This window comes from Micromys minutus (genome assembly GCF_963924665.1).
Source record: "Micromys minutus genome assembly, chromosome: 1".
NCBI classification, from domain to species: domain Eukaryota; kingdom Metazoa; phylum Chordata; class Mammalia; order Rodentia; family Muridae; genus Micromys; species Micromys minutus.
Window position 1 is genome coordinate 184,572,833 of NC_137969.1, and position 27,753 is coordinate 184,600,585.

The 27,753-nt window shown below is 39.5% G+C and overlaps 1 protein-coding gene across 5 annotated transcripts in view; it reads left to right on the forward strand.

Annotated features, from left to right (window-relative positions):
• Positions 1–10,821: 10,821 nt before the first annotated feature.
• Positions 10,822–27,753, forward strand: part of ETV1 (ETS variant transcription factor 1) — a gene marked incomplete at its 5' end in the record, with an annotated part of 85,233 nt that continues 68,301 nt past the window's right edge. For 2 of the 5 annotated variants that reach the window (XM_080933228.1, XM_080933230.1), the window contains 2 exons: positions 14,191–14,251; positions 23,780–23,833. In XM_080933228.1, the coding sequence (XP_080789354.1) occupies positions 14,191–14,251; positions 23,780–23,833 (115 nt within the window). Of the gene's footprint in view, positions 10,928–11,350; positions 11,483–11,721; positions 11,803–12,273; positions 12,362–13,686; positions 13,735–14,190; positions 14,252–23,779; positions 23,834–27,753 lie in introns of those variants that run through there. The other 3 variants (XM_080933231.1, XM_080933227.1, XM_080933229.1) reach the window with 3 other exon arrangements.

The window sequence follows — 27,753 nt, forward strand, 5'->3', positions numbered from 1 at the left end:
TAATATGAGTGGGATAAAATCTCTGACCTGGAAACTTCTCTTTAATAGCAAGAAAAAAAAAATCAATCTAGAATGTCTTGTATTTGACACACTGAAAAGAAAAGGGTCCTTTTGTCGGTTTGTGTTACTTGGAAAATCAGAGTCCTTTTTTAGAATTCTCAGTCATGATAATTAAAAAACAAGTGACAGAAACCCAAAACAATAACAACAACAACAACAACAACAAACCCTTTCAGAATAGAGTGAGTAAAAAAACTCCTCCGGGACAATTTTATTAAACCCTAGAACTGACAAGCTATAAACCTTGATGCTTCCTGAAGGAGGGGTGACGAAGATAAGGGACATGGAGAAGGAGAGAAAACCACACTATTTAGACATAGCTACAGGGTGAGCGGGGACTAGAGTCTGAGAGAAAGTGACACTAACAATCTGTAAAATGACCACTAGTACTTTCAGTTTCCTTAGACAAACCAACATTCTTAACAACTTAACTCAGTTTAAGAGAAGCAGGATTTGGAAAGAAAGACAAAACACGTTCCAGCTTGCCTTGAACATGCTAAGGTCTCTAGTGACTGACATAAGCTAATATGTAACAGAATGTCTGAATTAGGAAAGTTTAGTGGGCAAAGTTCCACCAATTTGGGCATGAAACATTCAATTAGCTTTATATTCACTACTATGAAGTGGGTGACACCCATTCCCCTAAGTAGAAAAGAACATCAATGAGCTGAATCCCTTTTAGAAGCAGAAAAAAAAAAAATAGTAATAATAAATGTGGTATCATTGACAAAAAGTTGGTCACTTTCCCTTTTTTTCCCTGACTCACCTTCCTTTGTTATTCTTATTATTTTAATTAAGTATTTCATTTATTTACATCCCAAATATTGGTCCCTTTCAGAATTTTTTACCCCATTCACCTCCCAAAGTTCTTTACCACCCCTCACCCCCAGCCCCCTCTTCCCCCAGCATTTCTCTTCCCTGGGGTATCAAGTCTCTACAGGATTAGACTATCTAGTATGTTCTTTGGTTGGTGGCTTAATCTCTTGGAGCTCCCAGGTGTCCTGGTTAATTGAGGCTTCCTACTGTGTTGCCATCCCCCATTCCCTTCCTTCAATCCTTTACCTTATTCTTCCCTAGGGGTCCCCACCTCAGTTCAATGCTTGGCTCTAAGCATCTGCATCTGTCTCAGTCAGTCACTGGTAGAGCTTCTCAGAGAACAACCATGCTAGACTCCTGTCTGCAAGCACAATATAGCATTGGTAATACTGCCAGGATTTGGTGCCCCTGCCCACCCCCCTTGGAATTAATCTCCTGTTAGGCCAATCACTGGACTGACTACCTTTCTTTCAGTCTCTGCTCCATTTTTGTCCCTGTATTTCTTTTACACAAGAACAAATCTAGTTCAAACTTTTTGAAGGTGGGTTGGTGACACACACCATCCTCCCCCCCCCCCCCGAGGGCTCTCTTCTATCTACTAGGGTGGTCTTTTCAGGTTCTGTCTCCCCACTGTTGGGCATTTCAGCTAAGGTCACCCCCATTGAGTTCTGGGAGCCTTCCGTAGTCACTTTTCTTACAAAAACAATAAAGATATGCTGCAGTGGTGATCTGGCTATTTCTTCCAAGTAAGCTTACATCTTAGCAGGAACAACTTGAGCTTTGGGAAAGAGATTGGGGTTTCATCACAAATGACCCCACTTCCTTTTAGATCTATTTCCTCCACAGGGAAATCTGTGTCTGGAAGATCCCCCGAGAAGCCTTTTTCTGTTTTATGTCTCTTTATCTTACTTTGGGATCCTGATTTGGTGAAATATACCACAGTAAGTATTGTCAACCCAAAAAGGTGCTTGCTTCAGGATTCTCAAGTTAAAGTAATGTGGTAATAATGAGTGTAGATTGGTTTAAGTGCCTACTGCTCACACTAACTTAGAACTCAAGAGTAGATAATACATGCTTTTTAAAAGCACATAATTTGAGGATAAATAATTTAGATTATTTTTGATCAGAGATTTAGTTCTGAATGAACAGGCTATTACTAAGTGAGGATCAATGTATTAAAAGATGAGAGTATTTATTGCATTGATAATGCTGATAAAAAATGAAATGAATGAATGATACCTCTTCCTTTTGGAAGACTGACATGTAAAAAATATCCCACATTATATCAGGAAAAACAAACACATAACAAGAACTATTTATAGCTGTTTAACAATGTGGCCTTTTCCTCCAATTTGAATGATAACACTACTAGTTTAACAGCCACACAGGGGTATGGTGGTGTATGAATATTGTTGTGTACATGAAAAAAGAAAAGATGATGTCCTGGGTTTCTGTCACCAATGTTAGGAAAAGAATGAAGAGAATGGTGGGAGAAGGGAGTATGCTCCATGAAAGCATGGGGGCAAAGGGGAAGCCTCTGGGAGACCCATGTTGTGATCTCAGGGACCAGCCACATGACGATGGTATAGTATAGATTAGAGTTTATTCAGGGCATGGGGATGGGAGTTAAAAGTGTAGAAGGGACAGAGAGAGAAGAGGAGAGTAGAGAAGTAGAGAAGCAGAGGCAGGCCATGAGCACGTGGGGGGGGGTAGGGAATGGGGAGAGGAGAGGCAAGAGAAAGAGCTAGAGGGGGAGAGCAAAGAGCAGAAACATAAGAGAGCAAGAGCACAAGAGGTGGGGGGGCAAGTAACCCCTTTATATAGTGTCGGGTAACTGGGGCAGAGCATACCTGGCAGTTGCCAGGTCACTGAGGGGTGGAGTTCACAGAATCCCAACAACTATAATCTCAGCACTGACGTGGTGAAGTATCATAAGTAGAAGGCCAGCTTCAACTACATAGAGTTCCATATTTTCTTGGGCTAAACCATGAATGCCCTTTCCAAGAAATAAAACAAATAAAATAAAGGGAGTAAAAGAGAAAGACGGAGACAGGGTTTGAGGAGGGATATGGGAACAGCGAGGAGGAGGGAGGGAGAGAGGGAGATAAATATGATTAGAACTCAAGAAGAACGGCTTGATGCTGCATGAATGCTCAGAAAATAACACCTATGTTATAACTTGAAATGCAAATACCCGAAGCAATGGGATTCTTGCTTGAAGTCCTTTCTGAAAATATTGCCTTCTTTTCTTAGTGCAAAAAGGTGTCACAAGTGTCACATGCAAATTTCCCCTAAAAAAAAAAATAAGATTCTATTCATAAGCAGCATTTTTCTAGATAAACAATGTTGTTCCCAATTATATATGATAAACCCATGAACAATGATATTTGATATCATCATAGCAAGGAGAACAAAATCTTGCGTTTTATTTAGAGTGTGTCACACAGATACAAGGAAGATTTGTAGCTCTCTTTGATGTGCTCACATGAAATGCCTGTAGTCAAACGGCTATTTTTAAGCTTGAGAAGAGACTCAGGACAAAAGGAACATTTTAAATATAAAAGGGAATTCAGGAAGATCACAAAGAAGTAAAATCACTATTACAAAGTTCAAAGCCACATTGTTCTTCAAATATCAAGACGCTGACTTAAATATCATCGGTGACCCTTATTCAAGAGACACTTTCTAGGGTTTAAGGAAGTGATGGACACATGGCCACTCTTTGGCCCCTTTTAGAAACTACTTGGTTTTGGAACACTATTATGTTTTACTTTCTTGCAACCAAGTCTCCTGTTGTGTCAGACTTTTGAACTCAGGAAAGAGTTCTTAACTTGGAGATAATGGGTAGGCTGTGACAGGCATCAAGTCAGCTGATTACCAAAGACAGGGAGAGGACTCTGAAGTGTCAGTCCACTGTCTGAGCTGTAGACAATCCCTTGTCAGCTTTAGACACCAAGGCTTGGCCCCTATATGAATAGGAGCCAGAATTTCACTTTAATTTTGCAAGGAAGTCAGGGTGCTTCTTGTGTCAAGGATAGTCCTGCAAGCTCTCCTTAAGATTGTATGGGCAGATCTTAATGAAGACTTGCCCAGAGAAGGGACCTGTTTTGTATGGGCAGATAACCCTCTAAATGTATATGGATGGCCACTTGTGTGGCAGTCGTGTTCTGCTAAGCCATTCAGTTTGTTGGTTTATTTTCCTCCTTGAAGAAATTTCAGAAAATAATACTTATATGCAATGTGCAAACGTGGAAACTGACACTCGGCAGGGAAGCAACCTGGTCTGTATTGGGATGTCGGGCTACATGTCCTTCCAATCAGTGATTTTTGAATTCTGTTTTCTACTACTCTGGTGCAGTGTGCGTGCATGTGTGTGTGTGTGTGTGTGTGTGTGTGTGTGTGTCTTTCCTTTTCCCCACAACTGATGTGCTTAGCAAAGTCATATTTTAAAAAATATAAAAATGATAGGACTACTTTTACAGGGTTTCAAGAACTTCTACTACAAGCCTTTCATTTAATAAATAAGAAAACAAAAGAGAAACTAGTACATCTGGGATTCCTAGTCATCTTCAGACACAGATGTCATGTCCTTAGAAGTCAGAGAATGCGTGTTTCTGTTCCAAAATAAAAAGAAGATCAACTTCTGCATTTAAAGTTATTAGAGCAAAATTTTATTTCCCAGTTTTATTGAAGTAAAATTTAAAAATACAAAAAAATAATGTGTTTAATGTACAGAATGAATTTTTCTTTCAATGTTACACCTTAAACCTGGAACTTCATATATATTACCAAAATGCCTCCTCCTATGTCTTATTCCCAGCCACTACCTTTCTCTTCTTCACTTTCTATTGTATTATTATTGTTGTTATTATTATTATTATCTTCTGTGTAGCTCTGATTATCATGGAACTTCTTCATATTCCCCTCTTTGAGTTTCCGCCCTGACTTCCTTTAAGGTGGACTGTGATTTGAGGTATCAAGCCATAAGACAAATAAATCCTTTCCTCCTCAAGTTGCTTTTACAAAGTTTGTTTGATTGAACTTATTTACCATTATCAGTGTTTTGACTGCATGCGATTAGGTCTATCTACTGCATGCATGCTTAGTGCACTCAGGTATTGGGTTCCTAGGAAATGGAGTTACAGAGAACTGTGATCTGCCATGTGGGTTAGAGGAGGATCCAAACTACTGGCTCTCAGCAAACACAGCAATGAGCCATCCCTCCAGCCCCTATCCCTGCCTTCCCAAACAAGTTGCTTTTCTTCATGGTCTTTATTCCAACAAAAGAGAGGAAGATAGAAGATGCTGGTGGTATATTGTGGAGGAAGGGATCCTGAAATATGGCATCTATCAACTCTTTCACCAGACAATATTCACAAAATGGTCAATTATGTTTATCACTAAGAACATTAGAGCTCTAAAGAGTTTATCAATGGATAGATGGTGTCCAACTTTAACCCAGAACACAGAGCATAAAGAAATACCCCCTTAGGAAGCAAATAGTGTGGCTCTCTCTAGTATTCTCATGGTGTTCAGAACTAGACCTAGAAAAAAAAATATCTGAGAATAACTGTACATAGATACATCTGTCTTTACTCACACTATCTTCACTGTAAAAAACAAAATATAGAGTATGATAGATTGTGTTCCCTAATTTGTTTTCTTTGCTACTTCTTTTAGAAGTTAAGTTACAAAGAGAAGAGCAAATTCAGACATGCACAGACAGAAAGAAATGCATGGGTAGCACATCAAAGTCTGTAAGGAAGTACAGAAGATGAAGAAAACAAGAGAAATAGAAATTGAAAAAATGCACAAGGGCAAAACAGGGAACCTATGCCCCTAACACAAAGAATGTAAACTCCTTTCAACACTTCCTGCTGGCAATTTCCTCCTCAAACTAGGTCCTTTCTGTTGGAAGGCCACAGAATTTGCCTAGAGTTACCACACTCTTAGATTTTTGCAGGGATACAAGTATGGGTTATTGGGCATAATTTGAATTTTAAATGTTTTCTGTGAATTTCCCTCAAAAGCCAATGTGTAAACCAAACAAAAAGTATCTGACTAGCACAAGGAGAGTGCCCACTTAAATTCTTCGAAGAAATTAACCCAGGGTTGAGATCCCTGTACCCTAGCTCAAGCCTACAGGGGCCCAAGACTGTGGACATATCTAGGAATCTGAATTTCTAATGACTTTATTATGTAATCGCATTTGAGAATCAGGAGAATCACATACTGGGGTAGGGGGAAGGTATCTAGTCACATTAGAGTTTCAAAACATTATATTTCATCAAATCCACCATTTTATTGATGGGTCTATATTACATTTAGAGTTTTTCTTCTAGCATGAACTACTGTGGCTTTTGTGGAATTTTTCAAGTCAGGAATATTGGCTCCAACTTTACTGTTTAGTAGATAGTTCATAGTTTAAGGACCAAGGGATAATGAGCACTTACTTTCCACAAAGTACCAGTTTAAGCTGAAGTATCCATGACTTCCTTCACTTTACCATCTGATTTCTGGGCATTAAAAAGTGTTTTCTGACTTCATGGTTGACAGACTTTCAGTAGGTGACAGTGGCAGTAAATGCAGCAGGATGTCTCCTGCATCTTTCTTTAACAGTTTTAACTCTCATCCCAAATTCCTACATTCCTTGTCCAGGACATTCTCCTGAGTTTATCAGTTATATTTCAGCAGTGGAGACACTATGTTTTCCCTTCTGTGACTTTCACATTGCCTACTATCCTATATAAGGGTGTATGTTATCCTGATCTATTTGATGTAGTCCCATGTAAAAACTAGGTCATCAGAAATTCACTTATATAGTATTGAGGTAAAATGAATTACAAAAACTTCTAGCTTGCTTAACAATAATAATGATAATACAAATTTGAATTTTTAAAAATTTAATCATATTATTAATTTTATTTTACTTACCTTTTTCTACCTCAGAGGTGTGTGTGTGTGTGTATGTGTGTGTGTGTGCGCATGCGCGCGCACGCACCCGTGCATGTATCTATATACTTGGCTGGAACTTGCTGCATAGACTAGGCTAGCCTCAAACTTGCAGCAATTCTGTTGTCTCTGCTTTCTAAGTTCTGAAATTAAGACTTGGGTAACTTCCCTGCTTTCTCCTTCTCCTTCTCCTTCTCCTTCTCCTCCTTCTCCTTCTCCTCCTCCTCCTCCTCCTCCTCCTCCTCCTCCTCCTCCTCCTCCTCCTCCTCTTCCTCCTCCTTCACCTCCTCCTTCTCCTTCTCCTTCTCCTTCTCCTTCACCTTCACCTTCTCCTTCTCCTTCTTCTTCTCCTCCTTCTCCTTCTTCTCCTCCTCCTCCTCCTCCTCCTCCACCTTCTCCTTCTCCTTCTCCTTCTCCTTCTTCTTCTTCTTCTTCTTCTTCTTCTTCTTCTTCTTCTTCTTTGTACTTTAATTTATCTGCAATTTTATTAGAATACAAGTCTTATTTAGGCATAAAAATGATTTTGAATTAATTATTTTATTTATTTCCATCTCAAATGCTGTCCCCCTTAGTGGTCCACCCTTTCAGAGTTCTTTACCTCATCCCCCATTTTCTTCCATCTCTGACATGTTCCTCCCTCCCCCCAGCAGTCCCCTTCCCTGGGACATCAAGTTTTGTCTGCTTTGTTAACCATTTTTAAAATAGAGGACAATGTTAGTTTGTACTTTTTTCTCAAACCACCTTTAGAAATCCAGTTATTTAACACACAGTTTCAATGCTGTAAGTCAACTGCAGACACTTCCCTAATGTATATTATTTTACTTTATAAAATAGTAGGGAAGGAACTATAAAGCTTTACATAGTTTTATATGCAAGTCAAAAAACTTTCCAAACTTTAAAAACAACAACAACAAAAAGGGACTGGTGTGTGTGTTTGTGTGTGTGTGTGTGTGTGTGTGTGTGTGTGTGTGTTGTCCTCTTAAGACACAAGGCTCTTATTTCAAAACCCAGATGGTATTTCAAAATACAAGTAAATAAATGTCACAGCCTCTTGGCCTCTGCACTGCCATTCTATGTCTGAAATCTTGCCAAAATGAAATTTTCCATTCAAGAAGGACAGGAATGTACTAAACTGGTTTAAAAAGACTCAAAAAGTGCTGGAAACTTTGTGCAACTTCTGAGCACCTCTTCTTGTTCATACAGCTGCTTCCATGGACATTCCTACGGACTGTAACATCGTTGAATATTAAATTTTCAACCCTTTTCTTACCTTCTGCTACTGAATTTATTATTCTTTTCCTCGGTGCCAAGTGTAGGCCATAATAAGGCATTAGGCTAGAAGCTAGTCTTTCACTAAGGAGCCAGGAGCAGAACAAAGAAGAGAGAAAATATCTCACCATGAGGGAAAGGGGACGTAGCAGAGAGAAGGGGCATTGTTCAAATGTCCGGTTGCGAAAGGCATGCACTTCGCTCAACATTTCAGGCTGGGTAGAAGAGTTCTGGAGAATGCCTCCTTCCTTGAGTGAGAACTCAACTTTCACTTACTGTGGGAGTCAAATAGTTAACCGGTAGGGGTCCATCTAAAGAACTTCAGAGAAGAAATGTGGAGAGTAAGGTGTAGGTCATCCAATGGGAAGAGGCCTGTCTATGGATGATGGACTTGAGCAGCTAGAAACTGCCAATCTGGGAAAAGGTGCACTAAAAGAAGCTGGGGAGAAAAGGACTCTGGGACAAATCAAAAGTAGAAATGAGAGCTACAGAACATTAGGAGTATCTACAGAGACAGCTTGCAAGTTTCTACACAGAGACAGCTTGCAAGTTTCTACACAGAGACAGCTTGCAAGTTTCTACACAGAGACAGCTTGCACGTTTTAACAACCACGTGTTGAAGAGCAAGGAAAAGTTACTATTCCTTTCTAAGCTTTCTTTCCACTCTCAGTTCCTTCCTTTTCAGGATTTTCTCTTAGTCAGAACCCCCCCCCCCCCCCCATAATTATGGTGTGAGCATTTCTTTAGCCTAGACTTACTTTCTCTCACTCTTATCTCTCTACTGCTCTTCAACAGAAAGGTACTTTCCCTCCTCTACCTTCATTGGTACCAAGTGTGCATAGTCGGGATAAGCGATAAAAGAAACACAGACAACATGCGCGCACTCGCGCGCGGGCATGCAAAACAACAAAAACTTTTGTGGTTTGGGGAACTTGGGCCTTTGTTGTGTCTTTTCTCCTTGTCCCGCCACGCCCCCAACCACGTGACCTAGAGAGATTGGGATTTTTGTGAATGGAGCCGAATGGAGGATGGGGGAGGAGGAGGACAACGCCCCCTGCTCGAAAGCAGCCAATCCGCTAGCGGAGCGCTGCGGGGTCAGCAATAAACAACAATGGACTAGAAATCCACGGTTCCTCATTGGCTTCAGGGACAGGCTCCCGGGGCCTTTCGAGAAGCTCCGCCCTCTCTCGGTTGCTCTGGATACCTGTCCCGCTCTGGCCTCAGAGAAAGGCTTTGGAAACTGTTGGCGCCTTCTCCTGCGTTTGCAGACTGGCGAGGTACCCACAGTTATTGTCCCCTGTTCTAGATGCACCCTCACAAAGTCTTGTAGCGCTCGAACGCACCCTTCGCCCGGGCTCTGATACTGTCCGCTTTCAAAGTGGACGCACGCTGTGCACTGACTAGTCTCTGGGCAAGCATTGTGTGTGCCCTAGAAGACTACACTTTCCTTCCCATGATGAAGCGCAGGGTGGTTTTGTCATAAAACACGCTCTTTTTCGGCGGGTCTGGAGTGCCAGGCGCGCACACTCCCATTTTGGTTTTTCCACCATGTTCCATTTAAGGAAAGAAACTTTCAAGTAGAAATTGAGAACTGCAGTACATTGCTCAACGGGACTAAACAGCTGCTGGAAAAGTCTTTTAGTCCCCAGCTCTGGTAGCTGCCAGGGTCTCAAGTGACTTTCAGCACCGTGAAGCCCCCACCCTGCTCCTCTCAGGCCTCCAATCCTTGGTAGGACAGCGGCATCAGAACTAAGCCCTGTGGACAGGCAGCTTCAGAGACATTCTCACTTCCAAAGGTCCCATCATTGTCCTTGTAACCCGAGCCCTCCCTGCTCTCCCCCCACTTCTCAGTGGAGGAAGTGAAATCCTGAAGTACAGTAAGTGACACCCTCCGCCTCTCTGTATACATAACAAAAGCTCCGGAAACGGCGGGGACCGGGTGTGGGGAGGGGGGGGCATCTGAACTACCAAGTCCTCCCCCACCCCTCTGTGGCCCACAGGACGTTTATTTCCTCTCTTCACTCTCCCGGGTGCATCTGATTTTTATACTTTCCTCGCCCACACTGTTACGTTTTCCTCCGGATCCTCTCTTCCAGCGCCACCTCTCCCTGTGAAGCAGCTTCTTTCGCTTGCGTTCCTTAAAATATTTTCATGTCCAACGGACCAAAGGAGAGCTTTTTTGTTGGAGATGTATTTTTAAAAATCTCATAAGCAAGCCCTATTACAGTGGTGATTAGTGTTGAAAAAAAAAAATAGCTTGGACCGAAAGGTGCTGGGGAGCAAGGCTGGAGCGTGTGGTGGGTGGACTCCGGGTCAGTAGTAGAGAAAGGGATTGTGGACACACAGCCTGCACCCGAACCTCTAAGACAGTGCTTTAAGGGCATCGGCCTAATAATGGATCAAACAACGCTAGGAATGAGAACTGGTATACTCGGTACACTAGGTTTCAGTATCCCTCCGTTCTTAGCAAAAACAGCGAGTTGGGAAGGAAATAGGTTCTCCCCGTGGCTTTTCCTGGGTGCGGACCCTGCGACTTCTCCCAGAGTGGTCGCGTAGGCATAGGGGCGCAGGAGACCCAAGGGAAGGGGCCGAAAGCTGCCTGATTGACAGCCCGAAATCTGATCTTGTGAAAGAGACGTGGAGCCAATGGGAGGCAGCGATCCATCAGTTTGGATTGGAGGCCCCTGGAGGAGAAGTAGAGGAAAAACCACCGAATTCAGCTCTGTCAGAGGCGCTTTCGGCTTCCAAGGGGAAGTGCTGGGCAATAATTAATGTTTTTATTAAATTTGGAGGGAATTTTTTGCAGCCGTTCGCCTAGCGTGGCCTTCAGGTGGGTATTTCCAACAACTTTTTATGTCTCTCCAGATAATTGCATGGTTGTGGGTTGCAAAAACTATTCTTATGAAAGAGGTATCTCCGTCTCTTTAGTCCCGTTAGGTGAAAAGCAAGTCTCGTTGATCGCCATTGCTAGTTTTGCACACGTTTGCGAATCAGAGCTGCCTAGGGTACACTGACCGAACAGGGTACATCCAGGGGGTAAATAAATACATTGCCTCTTGTTAGGATTTTTGGTACGACAGAAAGTATGTAAATTGTGAACTCTCTGGCTCTCTTTGGATTCAGGTGAAGAAGGCGGCGTAAGGGAGGGTTATTTTTGTGAATGGGGCTGTCGAGGGTAATTAGCTATGCAAATGCAAGAGCTTCATTCATGATTTTTTTTTTTAAGCCTAAAAGCCATCTTGTTCCCCTCTAGGTTGATAGAAGTCCAGATCCCGAGGAAATCTCCAGCTAAATGCTCAAAATTTAAAACACTGAGCTAATACTTGCGAAGAAGAGCAGAATGGATGGATTTTATGACCAGCAAGTGCCTTACGTGGTCACCAACGTGAGTGATCAGTTCGAAAGTTGCTGTTTATAAACTTGACTCGGACGGGGGTGGGGAGAGCGAGAGATGCGAAGGGAGGGGGGCAGGGGTTGGGACTGCAGACACTTTATCTGCTTTGTTGCCACTGTAGGGCGACTCTGCTTCTCGAAGCCCTATCTACAAAATGAGCTTACCTTTGAGAGATTCGGATAAGGCTTAGTTTTGTTTTAAGACCCCTTCTTCTGGTTAATGTGGCCACGATGAATGCAAGAGGAGACCGAGAGCAGCTGCTGCACTCAAAGTTTGTGGCTGGGTTTATCTGCCACATTGAAAAGAACGAAGTTGAGACAAATGCTGACAATTTTTTGTTTACATGGGGTGTCTTGGAGGTTTTCTTCCCCCTCTCATTTTCTCACTTTCCCCAGTTTCCCTTTGGCTTCGGTTAAATTGCGGGTGGGGGTGCTGTCTGAGAGGACTGAATTTACTGTTTTAATCTAAAGTTGATTCAGTTAAAAGAATTAAATGTTTTAGCTTAATGTTTTGATGCTGAGATTACGTGTAACTAGGATGAGGATAAACAGAAGTGTTATGACATGCTCTGGGAAGCAATTCTCTCTTGCTGTTGAACTCTCAGCCTGAGCTTTTACTGTCAAAGTCAGACAATACATATTGGAGTTCTATGAACTCCCACCCCCCAACTCAGAGAGAGGATCCAGTAGGCTTAAGTTATGTATGCATGTTTTGTTTTGTTTTTTAATGTGTGACATCTGAGATTTATATTCTTTTAAAGGATTTTATCTTTCCCTTTGTAGAGTCAGCGTGGGAGAAACTGTACCGAGAAACCAACAAATGTCAGGAAAAGAAAATTCATTAACAGAGATCTGGCTCATGATTCAGAAGGTGAGGTTTGATTCTGAGCTGAACGCCTCATTTTTACTTAGACTCTCTAACCTCCAAGGAAGGGGCAGATCTCATCTCAAAAATAGTAGAACTTGAAACATAGACTGTTCATGCAACCACTCACACAGTGAGTTTGCCTTGGAGACTGTTTTATGGTCTTGTCACAAAAGTAATTGAGAAGAAAATACACATGCAACAGTATTTAAACTTATCTTAAACAGTAGTTTGTGTTGACTCATGCCCACTTGGCAGATAATTCTCTATACAAAATAACAATTCCAAACTGTGCCGCCCTGGGATAAAGTAAGCAGCTATGCCCACGGGTTACATTTTTCTTTCAACATTATTACAAGTTAAACACTGTAAGTGGAGCCATATACTACTGTTGAAATTGTATGAGTGAGTTTGATGAATGTATTTTGAAGTCATAACATTTGTGGATAGGCATTTCCATGCTCACTAGGTCAGACTTAAGGCTTATTGAATACTTATTATATTATTTAGTAAATTAGGCTGTAGATTTGTCCTATAAACTGTTGGTAGGAGGTCAATATATTATAAATTATTTCAGCCCTCTGGGGCCACTCATTATGGATTAAAGAAACTTAAGACTTAATTAGTAAAGTTCACATTGAATTAAGTGGACTGAATTCTAAAACTTCATCAAATTTTCATTCTCATTAGATACTTCCCTTCCTTCCCTCTGAATAGCAGAATATAATTTGGAATTGGTAACAAACCAAAGCAGTGCACTAATGTCTTTGACTTTTCTAAATCTGCTAATGTAGAAATTTTTCTTGAAATGCTTGTATTTGAAGTTGAACCCTGTGTTAGGTTGAGTTATTTGGCTATAAATGTAACTTAGGAGTTAATGCAAATTCTGTTGGTATTTTGTACATAAAATTAAAAATGTAACTGTTCTGTCTTTCTAATATATACTCCACTTCTATTTTAGCAAAAGTTAAGTGTACTTAGGAAAGATTTCTGTACATAGACCATCTTAGTAAATTTCACTGTATGTATTTTTTTTTTCTTTTCCTGAACTTCTTAATTATTTTAAAAAAGGGAAAAAAAGGTAAAAGGTAATTTGATATAGTTGCCTAAATATAATATTATTTAGTTGCCTAAAGAAATCTGTTAAAGTGTACCTTAGTTGATGTGATAGTAAGCAGGATTACTGAGATCTTTGAGATATGAAACCTATTCTCAGTTGATGATCCCTAAATTAAAATCATATTGAATGGCAGCATCATGACAAACATCTTCATTTAACGAAGCCTGTAGACTGTTGAGTCTCATGTTTGTGTTCTTGACTTGCTTTTTAGAACTCTTTCAAGATCTGAGTCAGCTACAAGAAACATGGCTTGCTGAAGGTAAGAGAGAAAACTGTCTTTCAGGGGGAAAAACAACTCTAGAAGGGGGTGGAGGGAGTCCTGAACTTGCTGTCTTAAATGTTCAACCCAATTAATTGAGCTCTAAAAGAGCCACCTCATGTGTCATGCATACATTAGAGCCTCTGATGAGTTTGTCTTTGGGGACTCTGGGGCTGCACTACCCAGTGTCATCACAAATTACCAGGAGAAATTGCTTCCAGCTCACAATCACATCTGCTTTTGGCAAGAACTAATGCACCAAGACTTCAGGTTCTAAGCCTCTGTTCAGATTTTAATTGCAATTGATCAGGTTTATATTATTGTACCTCGAGAGACCTCAAGCCAAAAGCGGCTGGCTTGCTGTTTCCCTTAGAGCAGTGCATGTGATTGTTTGGTGCTCTGCTGAAGGACTTTTCTGATGGCAGAAATTAGTTTCTCTGGGATCATCAGGACGGGATGCTTCAAGATTTAAGTGCAGGTGTCTTCTTTCCTCCTTGTTCACAACACAGAACGTTAGGTGTGTATGTCACAGTTAAAAAATCTATGGGTTTAAAATAAATCTTTTAAGGGAATTTGAAGATTTTAAAAAATGTTTTGTGTGTTATGATGCATGTACTGTTTTTTTAAAGTTTGGCTTTTGATGTTTTATGACTCTTATTAGAATTTAATATGGAGATATTTAATAGCATTTTGGAATTTTTAAAAAGATTTGATGCTACAACCTATTATATTTTTTATTGTGTGCAACTTTGTTTATAGGAACAATAAGATGCAGCTTCAGTGAAGCTTGATATAGGTTCAGATAATGCTTACCACAACATTCAAATATGCTTAAGGTGAAACGTCTTTACTGGTTATTTACTATTTAAATTTTTTTTCTTTTGGATATTTGCAAAATATTATTTTATAAGCTTTGTGTATGTGTGTATGTGTGTGTGTGTGTGTGTGTGTGTGTGTGTGTGTGTGTGTGTAAGAGGAAAGAGAAAGTTGCTGATATTTAAACATTTAGTATGTTTTGTTATTTGTGACCTTACTTTCTGTGGGGACTCTTAGTTCTGTTAATAGATTTCCAAGATGGTTCAAAGGAAAGGGAGGGTCTCCAAAAGGAGCCCCATTCCTCTCTAGCTGCTTTGAGGTAGACTGAGGAGTTTTTAGTCTGGATCTTGTACTCAGTTGGTAAACAAGTTTCTTTGTCTTGCTGATAATTCTAGTTCTTCAAAAGGCTTTTACAATCTTAAAGGATTCGATCTCATTTAAGTTAAATAGCTCTTAATTATCCTTTGAAAGGGAGATTGCATTTTTATGTTAATGAATGGTAAGTATTAGTGAAAGTTTTATTTAAATTTAAGGTCATTTTTGCATGTCTCTAAATGAAACTTACTGCAATAGATTACTTAGTGTTGCAATAAAAATCATATATTCAAATAACTTTGTCATAAAAATTTGCAGAGTGTCTTATGTTAACTTTTATCTATCGTTTTTGCCAAGTTGAAGATTTCATGGCATTTTGTTTATTCAAAAATTTACTTGCTTATCCAAAATAAGTTACTATACTTACCTAATTGTTGTGGAAGGTTTATTGGTTCTTAAAGATGTTTAAATTTGAAAACTGAATCCAAGTGAGTGCACTGCTTGGCAGGATTTGGATGTGCATAACAGCTGTTTCTGAAATTTTAAAATGTGGATCTGTGGCAGACTTTTATCATTTTTAGTACATTTTCTTTTATGTTTTACTTTGCACTTGATTTGTTGTGTCTTAGGGCTCAGATATGAGAGTTGAATAATTTATCTGCGTCTGAGTTTATCATTTAAAACAGTATGGAATATTTTTTATCTCTTCATTACCTACAAATCAACAATGAAGGCTTATCTTTATATAAAGTAAGCCTTAAAAAGGACTAACATATTTGGAGGAACATGCTTTTACTTAGAAAAGACTTCCTAAGCTTAATTAAATGCAGGAATTAATCTTGAGGGTTTTTCTTTATTGAATACCAGGTGTACTATTGGCAAACTGCAACTTAGAATAATGTAACCATTTTCAAAATAGCTACCTGAATTTATATAGTTATGATGTAGGCAAAATTTATTAATGCAATTTTAAAAATCTAAGAGTAAAAAGGATTTTCTTAATGTTAATGGACTAAACATGTAGTTTTGGTTCTTAGCAAATAAATGTAATCAGTGGGCATATACTTGACCAATATTAGCTAAGAGATTGCAAAAATTAACTGGTTAATTTGTCCCTAGTTTTGTTCATTTGTGGTTTTCTGGACAGGTAGAAATTAATGAATTACTAAACCAGCAAAGAATAAACTGTTACATATTTATTTTCTTAATTCTTCATTGTCATGAAATTTTAAGGTATTTTGATCTTTGAAAAAGAGATCACTGACAATTAACCAAGTTTCTCCTCTGAGTTGGAATCCCTCTAGGAAGCCAACAGGTCCAAAAATGTTTTTAGACATAAGAATCATTTGCTACAGTGTATCGTATGATAATCACATTGAAAACATTTCCCAAAGTCCCTAAATAGAAATGATGCTTCTTAGAATTTTAATATAGTTTTTTGCTTGTAAGAATTTTTATAATCTATACCAAGTACCTCACATTGAGTACTTATGAGTACATGATTATGTTTCCTGAAATTGTTTTATTTCTAAACGGCAGGTGAGGTAGAAAAGGCAGGACTGTTGGCAGGTACAGATAGGGAGTTCATATAGTCTTCTGAGAAAGTATAATTGCATTTTCCTCTGCAACTTTAATTCCATATAGAGATCTAAAACATGCTTATAAAAAGTAACTTCACATGAGAAGCAGTTTTCCAAGCAATAATGTGGCAATTTTTAGGCTTGTAACAAATGTACCACAACTTAAAATAATCACATCCTGAAGGAAATTATAAAGCTAATGTTTTCAATGACCACAATACCGGACAAAAGAAATACAGACGATGCTTATTTTAAATGTTACCATAGCTACTTTATGTTGAACTTCACCATGGACAATTCTTTTTCGATTCTCAGTCCTTTGAATTGGATCACTACTGACAGGCCACTGGAATTATTTCATCTCTTAAAATAACTGTTCAAATGTCACTCCTATCAGCATTGTAGCAACTTTGTGCTTTAGTTTTGAAAACTGTAATAAGTAGTGTCTAAAATTTCTTGTGTGTGTGTGTGTGTGTTTAACAGAAATAGAAACTAAGTCAAAAAAGCATTGACTTTTCTAAACATATTCAATCAATGCTCAGCTAATAACACAACTTAGAGGAAAGCAATACACTGCGGTATAAATCTCATGTGAAACAAAACTACTTTTGTCTTATTTCATTGTGATCTGGGTGTCTTGAGGTCCTCTGTTATGAAAGAGCTTGAGAAGAAAGTCACCAGTGATGAGTCACCACCACCAGGGTCAAAGGTTTTCAGTAACACCGTGAAGTCTAGTTGCAGGGTGCAGCCACAGCTATTCCTTTGGAGTTTTAACATCAAGAACAAGGTTCTACAGTGAATGTCACTATTATCTCATATGAAAAAAGAGATGCCTTTTGGTTTTATCAATTTGTCAAATAATACTCAAGTTGGTCTAATAAGACAGTAGTAGGTTCTCCTCAGTTTGCTTATGATATAGTACTCACAACCAAATTATGTTTATATGAAAGTTACTGGGAAGGTGAGCTGGTATTCTTTACGTGTGGCCTGTACTACCCATCGTGCTCATGAGACTCATTTTTATTGTTCCAATTCCCTACTTTAAAAGGAACACAGAGCACAGCATGGGCCTTAAATTTGCTCTTCTGTCTTTCTTTTATTAATTAGCTCACTGTTTAAAACTATAGTACTTTGTGTGTTTCTATGAATCAAGATATGATAACTGAACAAAAAGGAGAAACATATATGTCCTTGTACAGGTGGTAGATAATTCTTTGTGTGTGTGTGTGTGTGTGTGTATGTGTGTGTGTGTGTGTGTGTGTGTGTGTGTGTGCCTGTGTGTGTGTGCCTCTGTGCAGGTGGTGGTGTGGTATGCTATAAGAGGTTGTAGCTGCTAACTTCCTTTTTATTTTTATTTTATTTTTTATTTATTTTTCTTTACCTGAAAGCTCTGTAAGATGGAAAGGGACTTTCATTTTTAGTAATGATGGAAGGCAGAACAAATGGAGCTAATGTGCTTTATGGCTAAATAATATAAGTGTGGCTCACCTGTGATTTACTTACAAAAGAAAAACCATTATTTTCAAATAGAAAAGTTGGATTGAGTGGGGCATAGTTTTTTTTTTTTTTTTTTTTTTGTTTTTTTTTTTTGTTTTTTTTTTGTTTTTGTTTTTGTTTTGTTTCAGGAAGTGTTAACCTGTATTGGTGAAATGTTGCTGAATTTTTCCAGTTGAGTTACAAAGACTGTGTAATAGCTTGCCTGTTATACTGCAACTTTATTTCTTTGATTTATGTACAACTTTGTAATTAAAGAAGTAATAATGGTGTCAGACCTCTGTAGCACTAGAGGTAAAAAGAATTCAGCTGCAGACTGTGGCTGGTTGGATCTCTGGGTTTCCCTTTTTAAATTTTCAAGTCACTGCAGGTCTGTCTAGTTAGAAATTGAAGCCGTGTTGAGACCTTGCCGTTTTCCTGTTTCAAGTGTCCATGCAGAGTGTGTCAAGCATTAAAGGGCTCTCTGTCTGGGGAAGTCCCCCCTTCGCTGTCTGCTTAAATAGGTTTATATTTCTGCACTAATTAATGCTTTTACTTTGCAACCATTTTAATGTGAAATCCGGATGTGGTCAATAAAAGCAGGCTTAGTGAACTTATGATTATTTTCTTCCATGCACTGAAGCCTCATTTTAGGATTAGAAGGGGCACCGCAGTGCGAATGTCAATTTTCTTCTCGTCTCACTTAAAACATAGATTTTCTTCGGGTAAATTCGTTTTCCAAACTTTGATCCGAATGCTATAAACCCCAACATTGATGTCTTACAATCTTGTTACTCAAAATTTGAATAATAGGCAAGTCAAAAGGCCATTTGTTTGTTTATTCCATTGCTTGAGTTATTTTGCTCCAGGAAATCAAACTTAGGGGGGCCCACATGCTCATGAACTGTCCTGTCACCAAAGGACACCTTAGTCCTTTAAATAGCCCCTTCTCCTTCCTCCTTCCCCTCCCCCCTTTTTGCTCTTCTTCCTCCCTCCTTCCCATCCACCTTTTCTTATTTTTCACTTTCCTTCCTACCTTTTATACATCCATGTTTTTGTACACTATGATGGATTTAATATGTGTGTATACATCTCTCTCCTCTCCCTCCCACACTCTCCTTTATGTATCCGTGCGCGTCATTTATTTTAACGTGTTTCTTAATGAGTCTGCTGGAGAAAGAACAGTAAACTTGGTGTGTTTATCCTTCAAGTCCAGCTTTCTTGCTTTAGTTCTCTGGAAGGGTGCGACATGGAAAGATTGCGGTTGGGCCACATGGTTCACGCTGGACTGTGTTTTTGTGAATGGAGGCAGAAATCCAGTTCTGCCTGCTTGTCTTGAGGAAATGCTGAGGAGATCAGCTGTCTCATTCACGGGCAGAAAGTATGAGTCATACATCTTCCGCCTTGTTTGGCTCCAGGTCATTGTTACAGTGGATAGAACTGGTTTTAATTAAATATTAACCCCTTTAATACTTGACATTTGTTTCGTTTGTAATTTTCCCACTCCTCCCCCGCTTGGCTTTAAAAAAGACTCGACAGCTAGCTTGTAAGAAGAGGTTCTTTTTTTTTTTTTTTTTTTAATTTGCCTGCAGCTAAATTGGAAAATAAATTTAAACCTTCACCATTTCTTAAGCGGTGAATATTATTTTATTTAAACATTGAAAATCGGCATAATGCAGAAGCAAGCTGTATGTAAAACTGCTCTTCCCCAAGGCTCTGGCACTTAAGAACACATATACAAAATTGAAAAATGGGGCATCGATTTTTGTGACATTTTGGTTTGCGATTAATAGTTTTATGAATTTCTTTCCCTGGTTGTTGCTATGTCGTATTAGGCAAAGTATTAGGAGAGTAGCTTTGGAGAGGAAGCTAGATAAAGCCAATAGCCCAGACTGCATACAGTGTCCCTTTAAAGAAAAGCTTAGGGGATGAGATGTAATGGCAAGTGGTCTATTAGTGTACACCGGACCGATGGAGTTGCTTCAGCTATTACCGATAAGATCGTCATGCTCATTCTTCATGAAAGTCCTTTATTGCTCTTTGGTGCATATTTTCTCCTCTTCTTCATCCTTCCTCTCCTTCCTCTTCCATTATATACAGAAACGTTTTCATTTCCCAAAGATATGAGCATAGTTTAGTATAGACTGTAATGCAAGAAAAACATCTAGAAATTTTTAGGTTGGCTTCGATTACTAGTTTTTAACTTTGGGCTTAGGATGGCAGCCGTCCTTCACTTCTTCACAGAATTCTTGTGAACTGAAGAAAAAAAACCTAGGATACAGATTTGAGTGGGGATCTGTGTCATATTTTCCTTGCCCAAATTCAACTTGTACTTTTAGTTAAGTGCTTTCCTTCTCTTCCAGCTTCAGGTTCGAGGTAGACTAGAGCCTTTATTTAAGTAGAGTGTGGCTTCTCTTAGTCTACTCGGTTTCTTCAGGTTAGCTTCTGTGAAAATGTGAGTCCTGTGTTTTTTGTTACAGTTCTGTAATATATTGAAGCCTAAGTGTCAAGTACTTATTCAGTATGTCAAGGAGTTAGAACAGAAATAGCATTCTTCACCCTTACTCTTTTTTCAAATTGTTAGTACCGAGCTATTTTCTCCGTACTTATGAGGTATACCTTCTAGACTCCTCTGCCCCTTAAATATTTTCCCTCACCCAACACATATGCCAACACCTAGTATATGCCGCACACCCACTGGGGCCTTTCTTGCTGCTACTCATGTGGTGATGTGTTCAATGGAGCTGCGACTCTGGCTTATGAAACTACAGTAAAGTCCTGCTGAGAGCATATCTGCTCCAGCATATTAAGATGCCAATAACTCACTATCTATTTTTAAGCATTTGTTTAAACAAGCATTATATTATCATTAGATTATTGAAAGATGTTTTCTTATTTTATTGCATTTGGCTGCTTTGTGCTACCACACTGGAATGAAGGTTAATTTTAAATATAAAATTATTATTTTGTATGTATAGGTACTTAGGCTGAATATTTATCTGTGTACCATGGGTATGCCTAATTCTCTCAAATATCAGACCCCCTGGAACTGGAATTACAGATGATGTGAGCCAGTGTGTAGGGTGCTAGGAATTGAACCTGGGTCCTCTGGAAGAATAGTTAGTGGACTTCAGCATTGAGCCATCTCTCCAGCCCCAAGTGTTGGCTTTTTAAAAGCATATTTTCTACCTCATAGTTATATTTGTTTAGCTCTTTTGTCTTTTTGTTGTTACTCTGTGTAGATACTAGATGTCCTGGAACTCACTCTGTAAAAGAAGATGGCCCCAAACTCAGAAATTGACCTGCCTCTGCCTCTCAAGTACTGAGACAAAAGTGTGTGCTATCAAACCTGCCTTGTATCTCTTTATATTTTAGAAGAAAAACTATAAGATGAATATATATATATGTATATATATATTTAAAGTTTAAGATTTAATTTGCTTGCTATTATTAACATGTATTAAAGCATTTTCACTTATTTTAGGTATAAAAGCACATTATAAAGTGCATTTCTTCTATGAGTAACTCATCATTGTGATCAGAAAGTCAAGCCTACCCCAATGTCAAAACTATGTTGTCAGTAGCTAAAACACAATGTAACGAGTAAGAGCAGCAAGGTTACAGTGCAAACATCTGAGGATGCCAGTCCGCCAAGGTTTTCCGACTCTAGCAATGTGTTTGTTTGCTGGCTTGTTTTTGAGACAGTGTTTCCCTATGTAGCTGGTCTGTGTAGAACTGGCTATGCAGACCAGGCTGAACCCAGTCTCAGAGATCCACCTGTCTCTGTCTCTGATTGCTAAAAGTATGAGCCACAACCACCTGCCACCTGCAGTCATGTTTGTTAGAAGTGAAATCAGACAGACAGACAGACAGACAGACAGACAGACTATCCAACACCCAAAAAACAAAAGTGAAAGCCTGGGCCCAATACTGTTTGAAGGGTACCTGTGAATGTAACTTTTCAGGAAACAGGCATGATAGAAGGAAGGGTCGAAGTATCTGGGACCAAGCATTAAGTATCCTATTTATCAGTTTCAAAGATCTCCTATGGCTATGGCATTAAGGTGGGTGGAGGGTGGTAAGTGACATTTAGAGAAAATAACTTACTTATAGGTGGCAAGGAATGAGTCTTTGAGGTGGAATTTATCCAGCTTGAAAGTTATTAAACATAGCATTAAATACCGGCTGAATACAAAGAAAAACTAGATACCAGTTTTGATTTAAAGTTATTGTTGGTTAGTTTTTATTTGGTGGTAGGGAACAGTGTGTTTTCAATAAAGATAAGTACTGGAATGAGGTAAAACATTGAGAGAGGAACTGTGTGATATGCACATTTTAATACTAGGTAAGACTACCCTGGGATAGGTGTATTCTTGTCTAATGTAACATATACTTTATACATCAAATCATTTACATTTGCAAAGAATGCTGTTGGATAAAAATAAGGGAAAAACTATTGAAGCCGTCTGTCTTTCTTTTTCCTTCATATGACATATATGAAATTCTGTTATTGTGTGGATTTTTTTTTTTTCTTAACTCACTTACCAGCCTGAAACACGTCATTAGAGAGTGATCATTGCTTTTGTGGTTGTTGTTGTTGGTATGTGATTTTTAGTCAGAGTCTCACACTGTAGCCTGTGCTGGTTCAGAGCTCACTCTGTATCTCATGCTAGCTTGAGAGTAGTGGTGAGCCTCAGCATTCCAAATGCTAGAATTCCATGCCTGGCTAGGAGTGATTATTTCAATTAACATTTCTCACATAAAAAAAGTTCATTCAAAATAAACTGATTGCTATCTGTTTTAATATGACAATATGGGTTCAAAATTTGTAGTACTATGCAATAGTAATAAAGTAATACTGGCTAACGTAGTCAAGTCACATTGAAAGTTTAGCAAGTTACAAGTAACCTGATTTCTGTCTTGTGTAGCTTTTCTATACAAAATATATGCATACCTTTGTGTTTCAAAACTCAACACTGTCCTACAAGATAGGTTATTTCAATGTTCACAGCAAGATAGTAAACATTTCAAGGTGCAGGAATAGACTTGTAATTACCCTGACTGTATTAAGTCCTCCCAACTAAAACTTTTTCTTTAGTAAAGCAGGAAGTCATTTGACTTAGGGCCCACGAAACAGTGAGATTCTTTTCCTTAGCACTGAGTAGTAGCCGAGAAAATATCTCGCCTGAAAGGACGGCATTTGTTTTATTGTGTGTTATTTTTATTATTATGAATACCACTGTGATAGTATCTTGCTTTGTTGCATGTGGGCTCCAGTCAATGGCCATCCTTCCACTGTCGAATGTTTAAAAACTTTACATTCTGCTTTGAACAAGTTTAGGGCAAAGGTGCTTCATGATGGCCGTCTGATTTTTAGGAGACAGAACATACCAAGAGAAATCGTTTCTAAAAGTGAGGAGGTATTTGTGTGAATTCAAGTAAAGTAGCACATCGCTTGTAAAAATACTTTTAGGTCACTGAGGTGGTCCACTTGAGCACCAGCAGTGGGTAGATTGAAATGCCCTTAGCACAACTCCTGCAAAATGCATCTGTGCATCATATAGAGATCCTGTACCTTCTATTTTCTAGCTCTTCACTTTCCTTCTGGCAGGTGAAATTCAGAGGGACCACCACAACTGCTGCCGTTATATTTTGGACACGCTCCAGATTTCCAGTTCTCTCAAGGGGCCTTTCTGTTTTCTATGCTATGTCTTCATCTTTTACATAAAAGGTTATTGGCAAATAAACATAAGTCTGTGCTCCATGTAAACAGGCCTCGCTTGACACATTCGATTCGATTCTTTAGGTCTCAGCTGTGCCCCTCTTAAGTTTGTTTTTTAAATTTTCTTTTTCTTCTTCAGCTCAGGTACCTGACAATGATGAGCAGTTTGTGCCAGACTATCAGGCTGAAAGTTGTAAGTACAGCATGACTCATGTCTTGTGTTTTCTTTTGTCTGTCTTTTTTTATCTTTCTTCCCCTTGGTTGGTTTCCACTTCTCGTGTCTGTCTTCGCATTGTCCCAGTGTGGTTCTGGGATCGCAAGCATGAGGTGTTTTCATTTGTCAGGGTGTGACATCAGCAGGATCCCTGCATGATCTGGGCAAAGTTTCCAGTGGTGGGCAAGGAGAGCAGAATTGTTCAAACACTGGCTCTGTTCTCCATATTTAGTGCATTTCCTTGGAGAGGAAACAGGGTGTGCTGTGAATGTTTACTCTGATTCTGCCAGTGCGTTCACCAGGAAAAATCTGGATGCTGACGGGAGGCAGAGTCAAAACCCATGCAAAATTACTTATCCTATAAGTTTGTTCAAAGGTCCTGGTTTGGACATTCACTGACTAATTGCATAAGCCAGTATTCACAAACTGTCACCTGCTTTGATTTAATGTCTAGCCTGATGTTTTCAGCTTACAGGTTGCAGGAGCACATGTGGAGGTAGCCTTTGGCTACTTACGGCATCCCTTCTGTGTTCCTATCCCCCAGCCTTGCTCCAGGGCCTGTCAGAAGGCAGGAAGAGTGATTCATAGATACTTGCCCTCCCTTAATTGCAGAGTGAGCATTTTGCCTGCACAAACATAGTTGCCCCAGGGTTTACTGCTGATATTTATACTTTGCAATTCTAGCATTAACCGAGGCTACTGACCCATGAAGTAAATCCGAAGGAGGAGCATGGTAGCTCCTTGTCCCCCAGGAACTCGTTCCAGTATAGCTGGTGGATTCACATCTCCATATACAGTCTTGGACCTGGTATTCTAGAGGTTCTTTGTTTTTTTTTTTTTTTTTTTTTTTTCATTGTATATACACTTCCACTATCAAGCATAATTTATAACTTAGTAAGAAACTAAGAGTGATAACAGTGAACTAGAACAATCCTAACCAAAAAATGTCTCATTCAAGCTACTTAAAAGTATAGAGTGTTTCTAAAACTTTCCTCTTCCTGTTTGGCCTGTGTCTGCCTGCAGGAAGCTAAACTTGTAGAAAGTGAAACTCCATTGGGTAGAGCACGTTTGCACGATGCTATGAGAGTTGTCTGATGCATGATTTACTTTCAGTGCTGATTAAATGCTAACTCACTCTTTTGTGTGCTCAGAACATTGCTAGTATCAGATGAACCATGTCAGCAGGTACAAGGAATTCTTACTAGCCTACACCTCCTGAAAGTCATATTGTAGAGCTTGACCTCCCTCGCTCCTGAATCAATACCATCACGTAACAGCTGTTTGTTCCCAATCTCTGTTATCTTGAGCTTCCCAGGCATAGAGGGTCCTTAGAGGTTTCTTAAGGAGAAAAGCCAGTTAAGAGGTCAAAGAAGAAAAGATATGAAAATGTGACTTCCAGGTAGTTTGTTTTGTCCTGACAGCTGGTTTGATGCTGGAGTTCTCCCCAGTTTCTCCAGATGTGAAATGCCTCAGTGAATGTTTGTTCATCCAGCAGATGACAGGTTTCACACACACACACACACACACACACACACACACACACACACACACACAAACACACACACACACAAAACAATAGCTTGATTTTTAAAACACATTGTAGTAGACAAAACAAGCTCCATCATTTTAAGCAGCTTAAGTGTAGAGTTCAATAACATTAAGTACATCCCGATTGCTGGACTATCACCAAGACAGTTCCGAATTTTCACTTAGCCCCATAATGCAACAGCTTCTGACTCCCTAGCCCATGAGAACATTGCACGTTCTCCTTTTTATTTGTACTGAGAAGGAAATTTGATGTAGTGTTTGATATCTGAGAACATGTATTTTTTTATATCCCTAATGAAACAGATTCCTGAGATTTCAACCTTAAAACCTAGAGACCTGAGGAATTCCTGTCCTCTTCTGGTCCGTCAGTCTTTCTCCTAACTCTTTCCATAAGATTCCCTGAGCTCCATCTAATATTTGGGTGTGGGTCTCTGCATCTCTTTCTATTGGTTGCTTGGTGGAGCCTCTCAGGGAGCAGTAATATTAGCTTCCTGTTTTGAAAGCATAATGGAGTATCCTTAATAGTGTCAGGGATTGGTTCTTGGCCATCTAACATAAACCCTTGGGAGTTCCTAGAGACTGAATCAGCAACCAAAGAGCAAGCACAGGCTGGATCCAGGCCTGCACACAGGTAGCACATGAGCAGCTTGGTCCTCATGCAGGTCCCCCAACAACTGGAGCAGGCGTTATCTCTGAGCTTGTTGGTTGTCTGTCTGCCAGTGTATTTGGGGCCCTTAAAGGTACAGCTTTGTCTAACCTCAGTGAAAGAGGATGTGCCTAATTCCACAGTGACTTGATATGTGAGAGAGGTGGGGTGGGAGATATAACCCCAGAGGGAAGTTTCCCATTCTTAAAGAAGAAGATGAAAGTGAGATGGGGGAGGACTTGCATGAGGGGTGCTGGGAAGAGAGGAAAGGCTGATATTGGGTTGTAAAGAGAATAATTTAGAGAGAAAGAGAGAACACAAAAGCCAGAACTCTCATAAAAACAGTAGCTAAGGGTATCTACTCAAGGCCCACACTTATTGATTGAATTGTGGGAAGGAAAAGGTCATCTTTCTACCATTTCCTTTCCTAATTTATTTTCTGTAAATTCAACCTATCCTCCGAGTGAATGAATGACATCTCACTGAGTCATTTCATATTTATATAATTGGTAAGGATTCCAGAAGTGCAGCTGTTAGAATGGAAACCAATACCTGAAAGTGATTTTTACTAGTTCTTATTCGGCATCTGTATCAGCTTTTATTTTTGAGTACTTCATCCCTCCCTCCGCCACAGCGCTGTTGGTTTCTCCCTTCCGTCTTCTTTTCTCTTTGATTCCTCTTCACTTTGCTCACTGTCTGTCTATTAAGCAGATAAAATGTGGTTATGTAGACCACAGAAAAGAATTTTGACTTTCAGTTAAATTGGATTACTTGCGTTTGAGGCTCATGTTGGTTATTGTTGGATCATGAGGCTCTGATAAGCCACGCCCACCAAGACAGCTCTATCAACCGAGGATCTCCTCTCTGCTCCTGGCTCGTCAACCTCTCCTGATGTCCCAAGAGAGTCACTATGTAAGCAGCCAAAGGTGGCTCTGAACTCACCCGGTACTTTCTGCTGTGTATAGGTATAAAACACACTTTAGACGAACTGAAGGTCTAAAGGCAATTCACACTAGAAAGTCCATCCCCCCCCCCCCATATTGACAGTTGTTTTATTTTTATTTATATTTTTGAGATGAGTCTTAGAAGCTTCCAAGCTGTCCTCGCATTCACTATTATGGATTATCATAGATGGCCATGGATGGTCATGGATGAACATAAATGATCATGGATGATCTTGAAGTTCTGATTTCCCCCCCACCTCCCACATGCTGGGATTACAGGCACGTGCCAGCATACCTGACTGCAAACAAAAGTGTCTTTTTTTGCTCTGCTGTTCTTCTAAATGAAGTCATTTCTGCCCAAGCTTTAAAAAAAAAAAATCCCGATTTTAACTGTACCCTTAGTTATCTGGAAAACCTTGCACTTAGTGTATTGTCCAACGGCCTCTCAGAAGCATCTCAGTTTTCTGAGCTCCGTTTCATCCCCCTTCTCCCATGTTCCTGTTCCTGGAGTCTCCTGCTACAGAGCTTCAGAATAGGTTTTGTGGTTGGTTTTCCTGTGTGTGATCCTTTCTTCTTCCAGCCTGCCCTTTGCATCTACACACAGATTTCTGGCCGTGTTAATGTTCTCCTTGTACCTCTTGCTGGACAAAGTCCTTATGCTTGAGCAGAAAATTGTTCTATAACCCAGGCCTTCTTTTTAACTCAGTTTTGATTCTGTGTCTCCAGTACCCAGCCAGATGTCTTTATATCTCAGTCTTTTT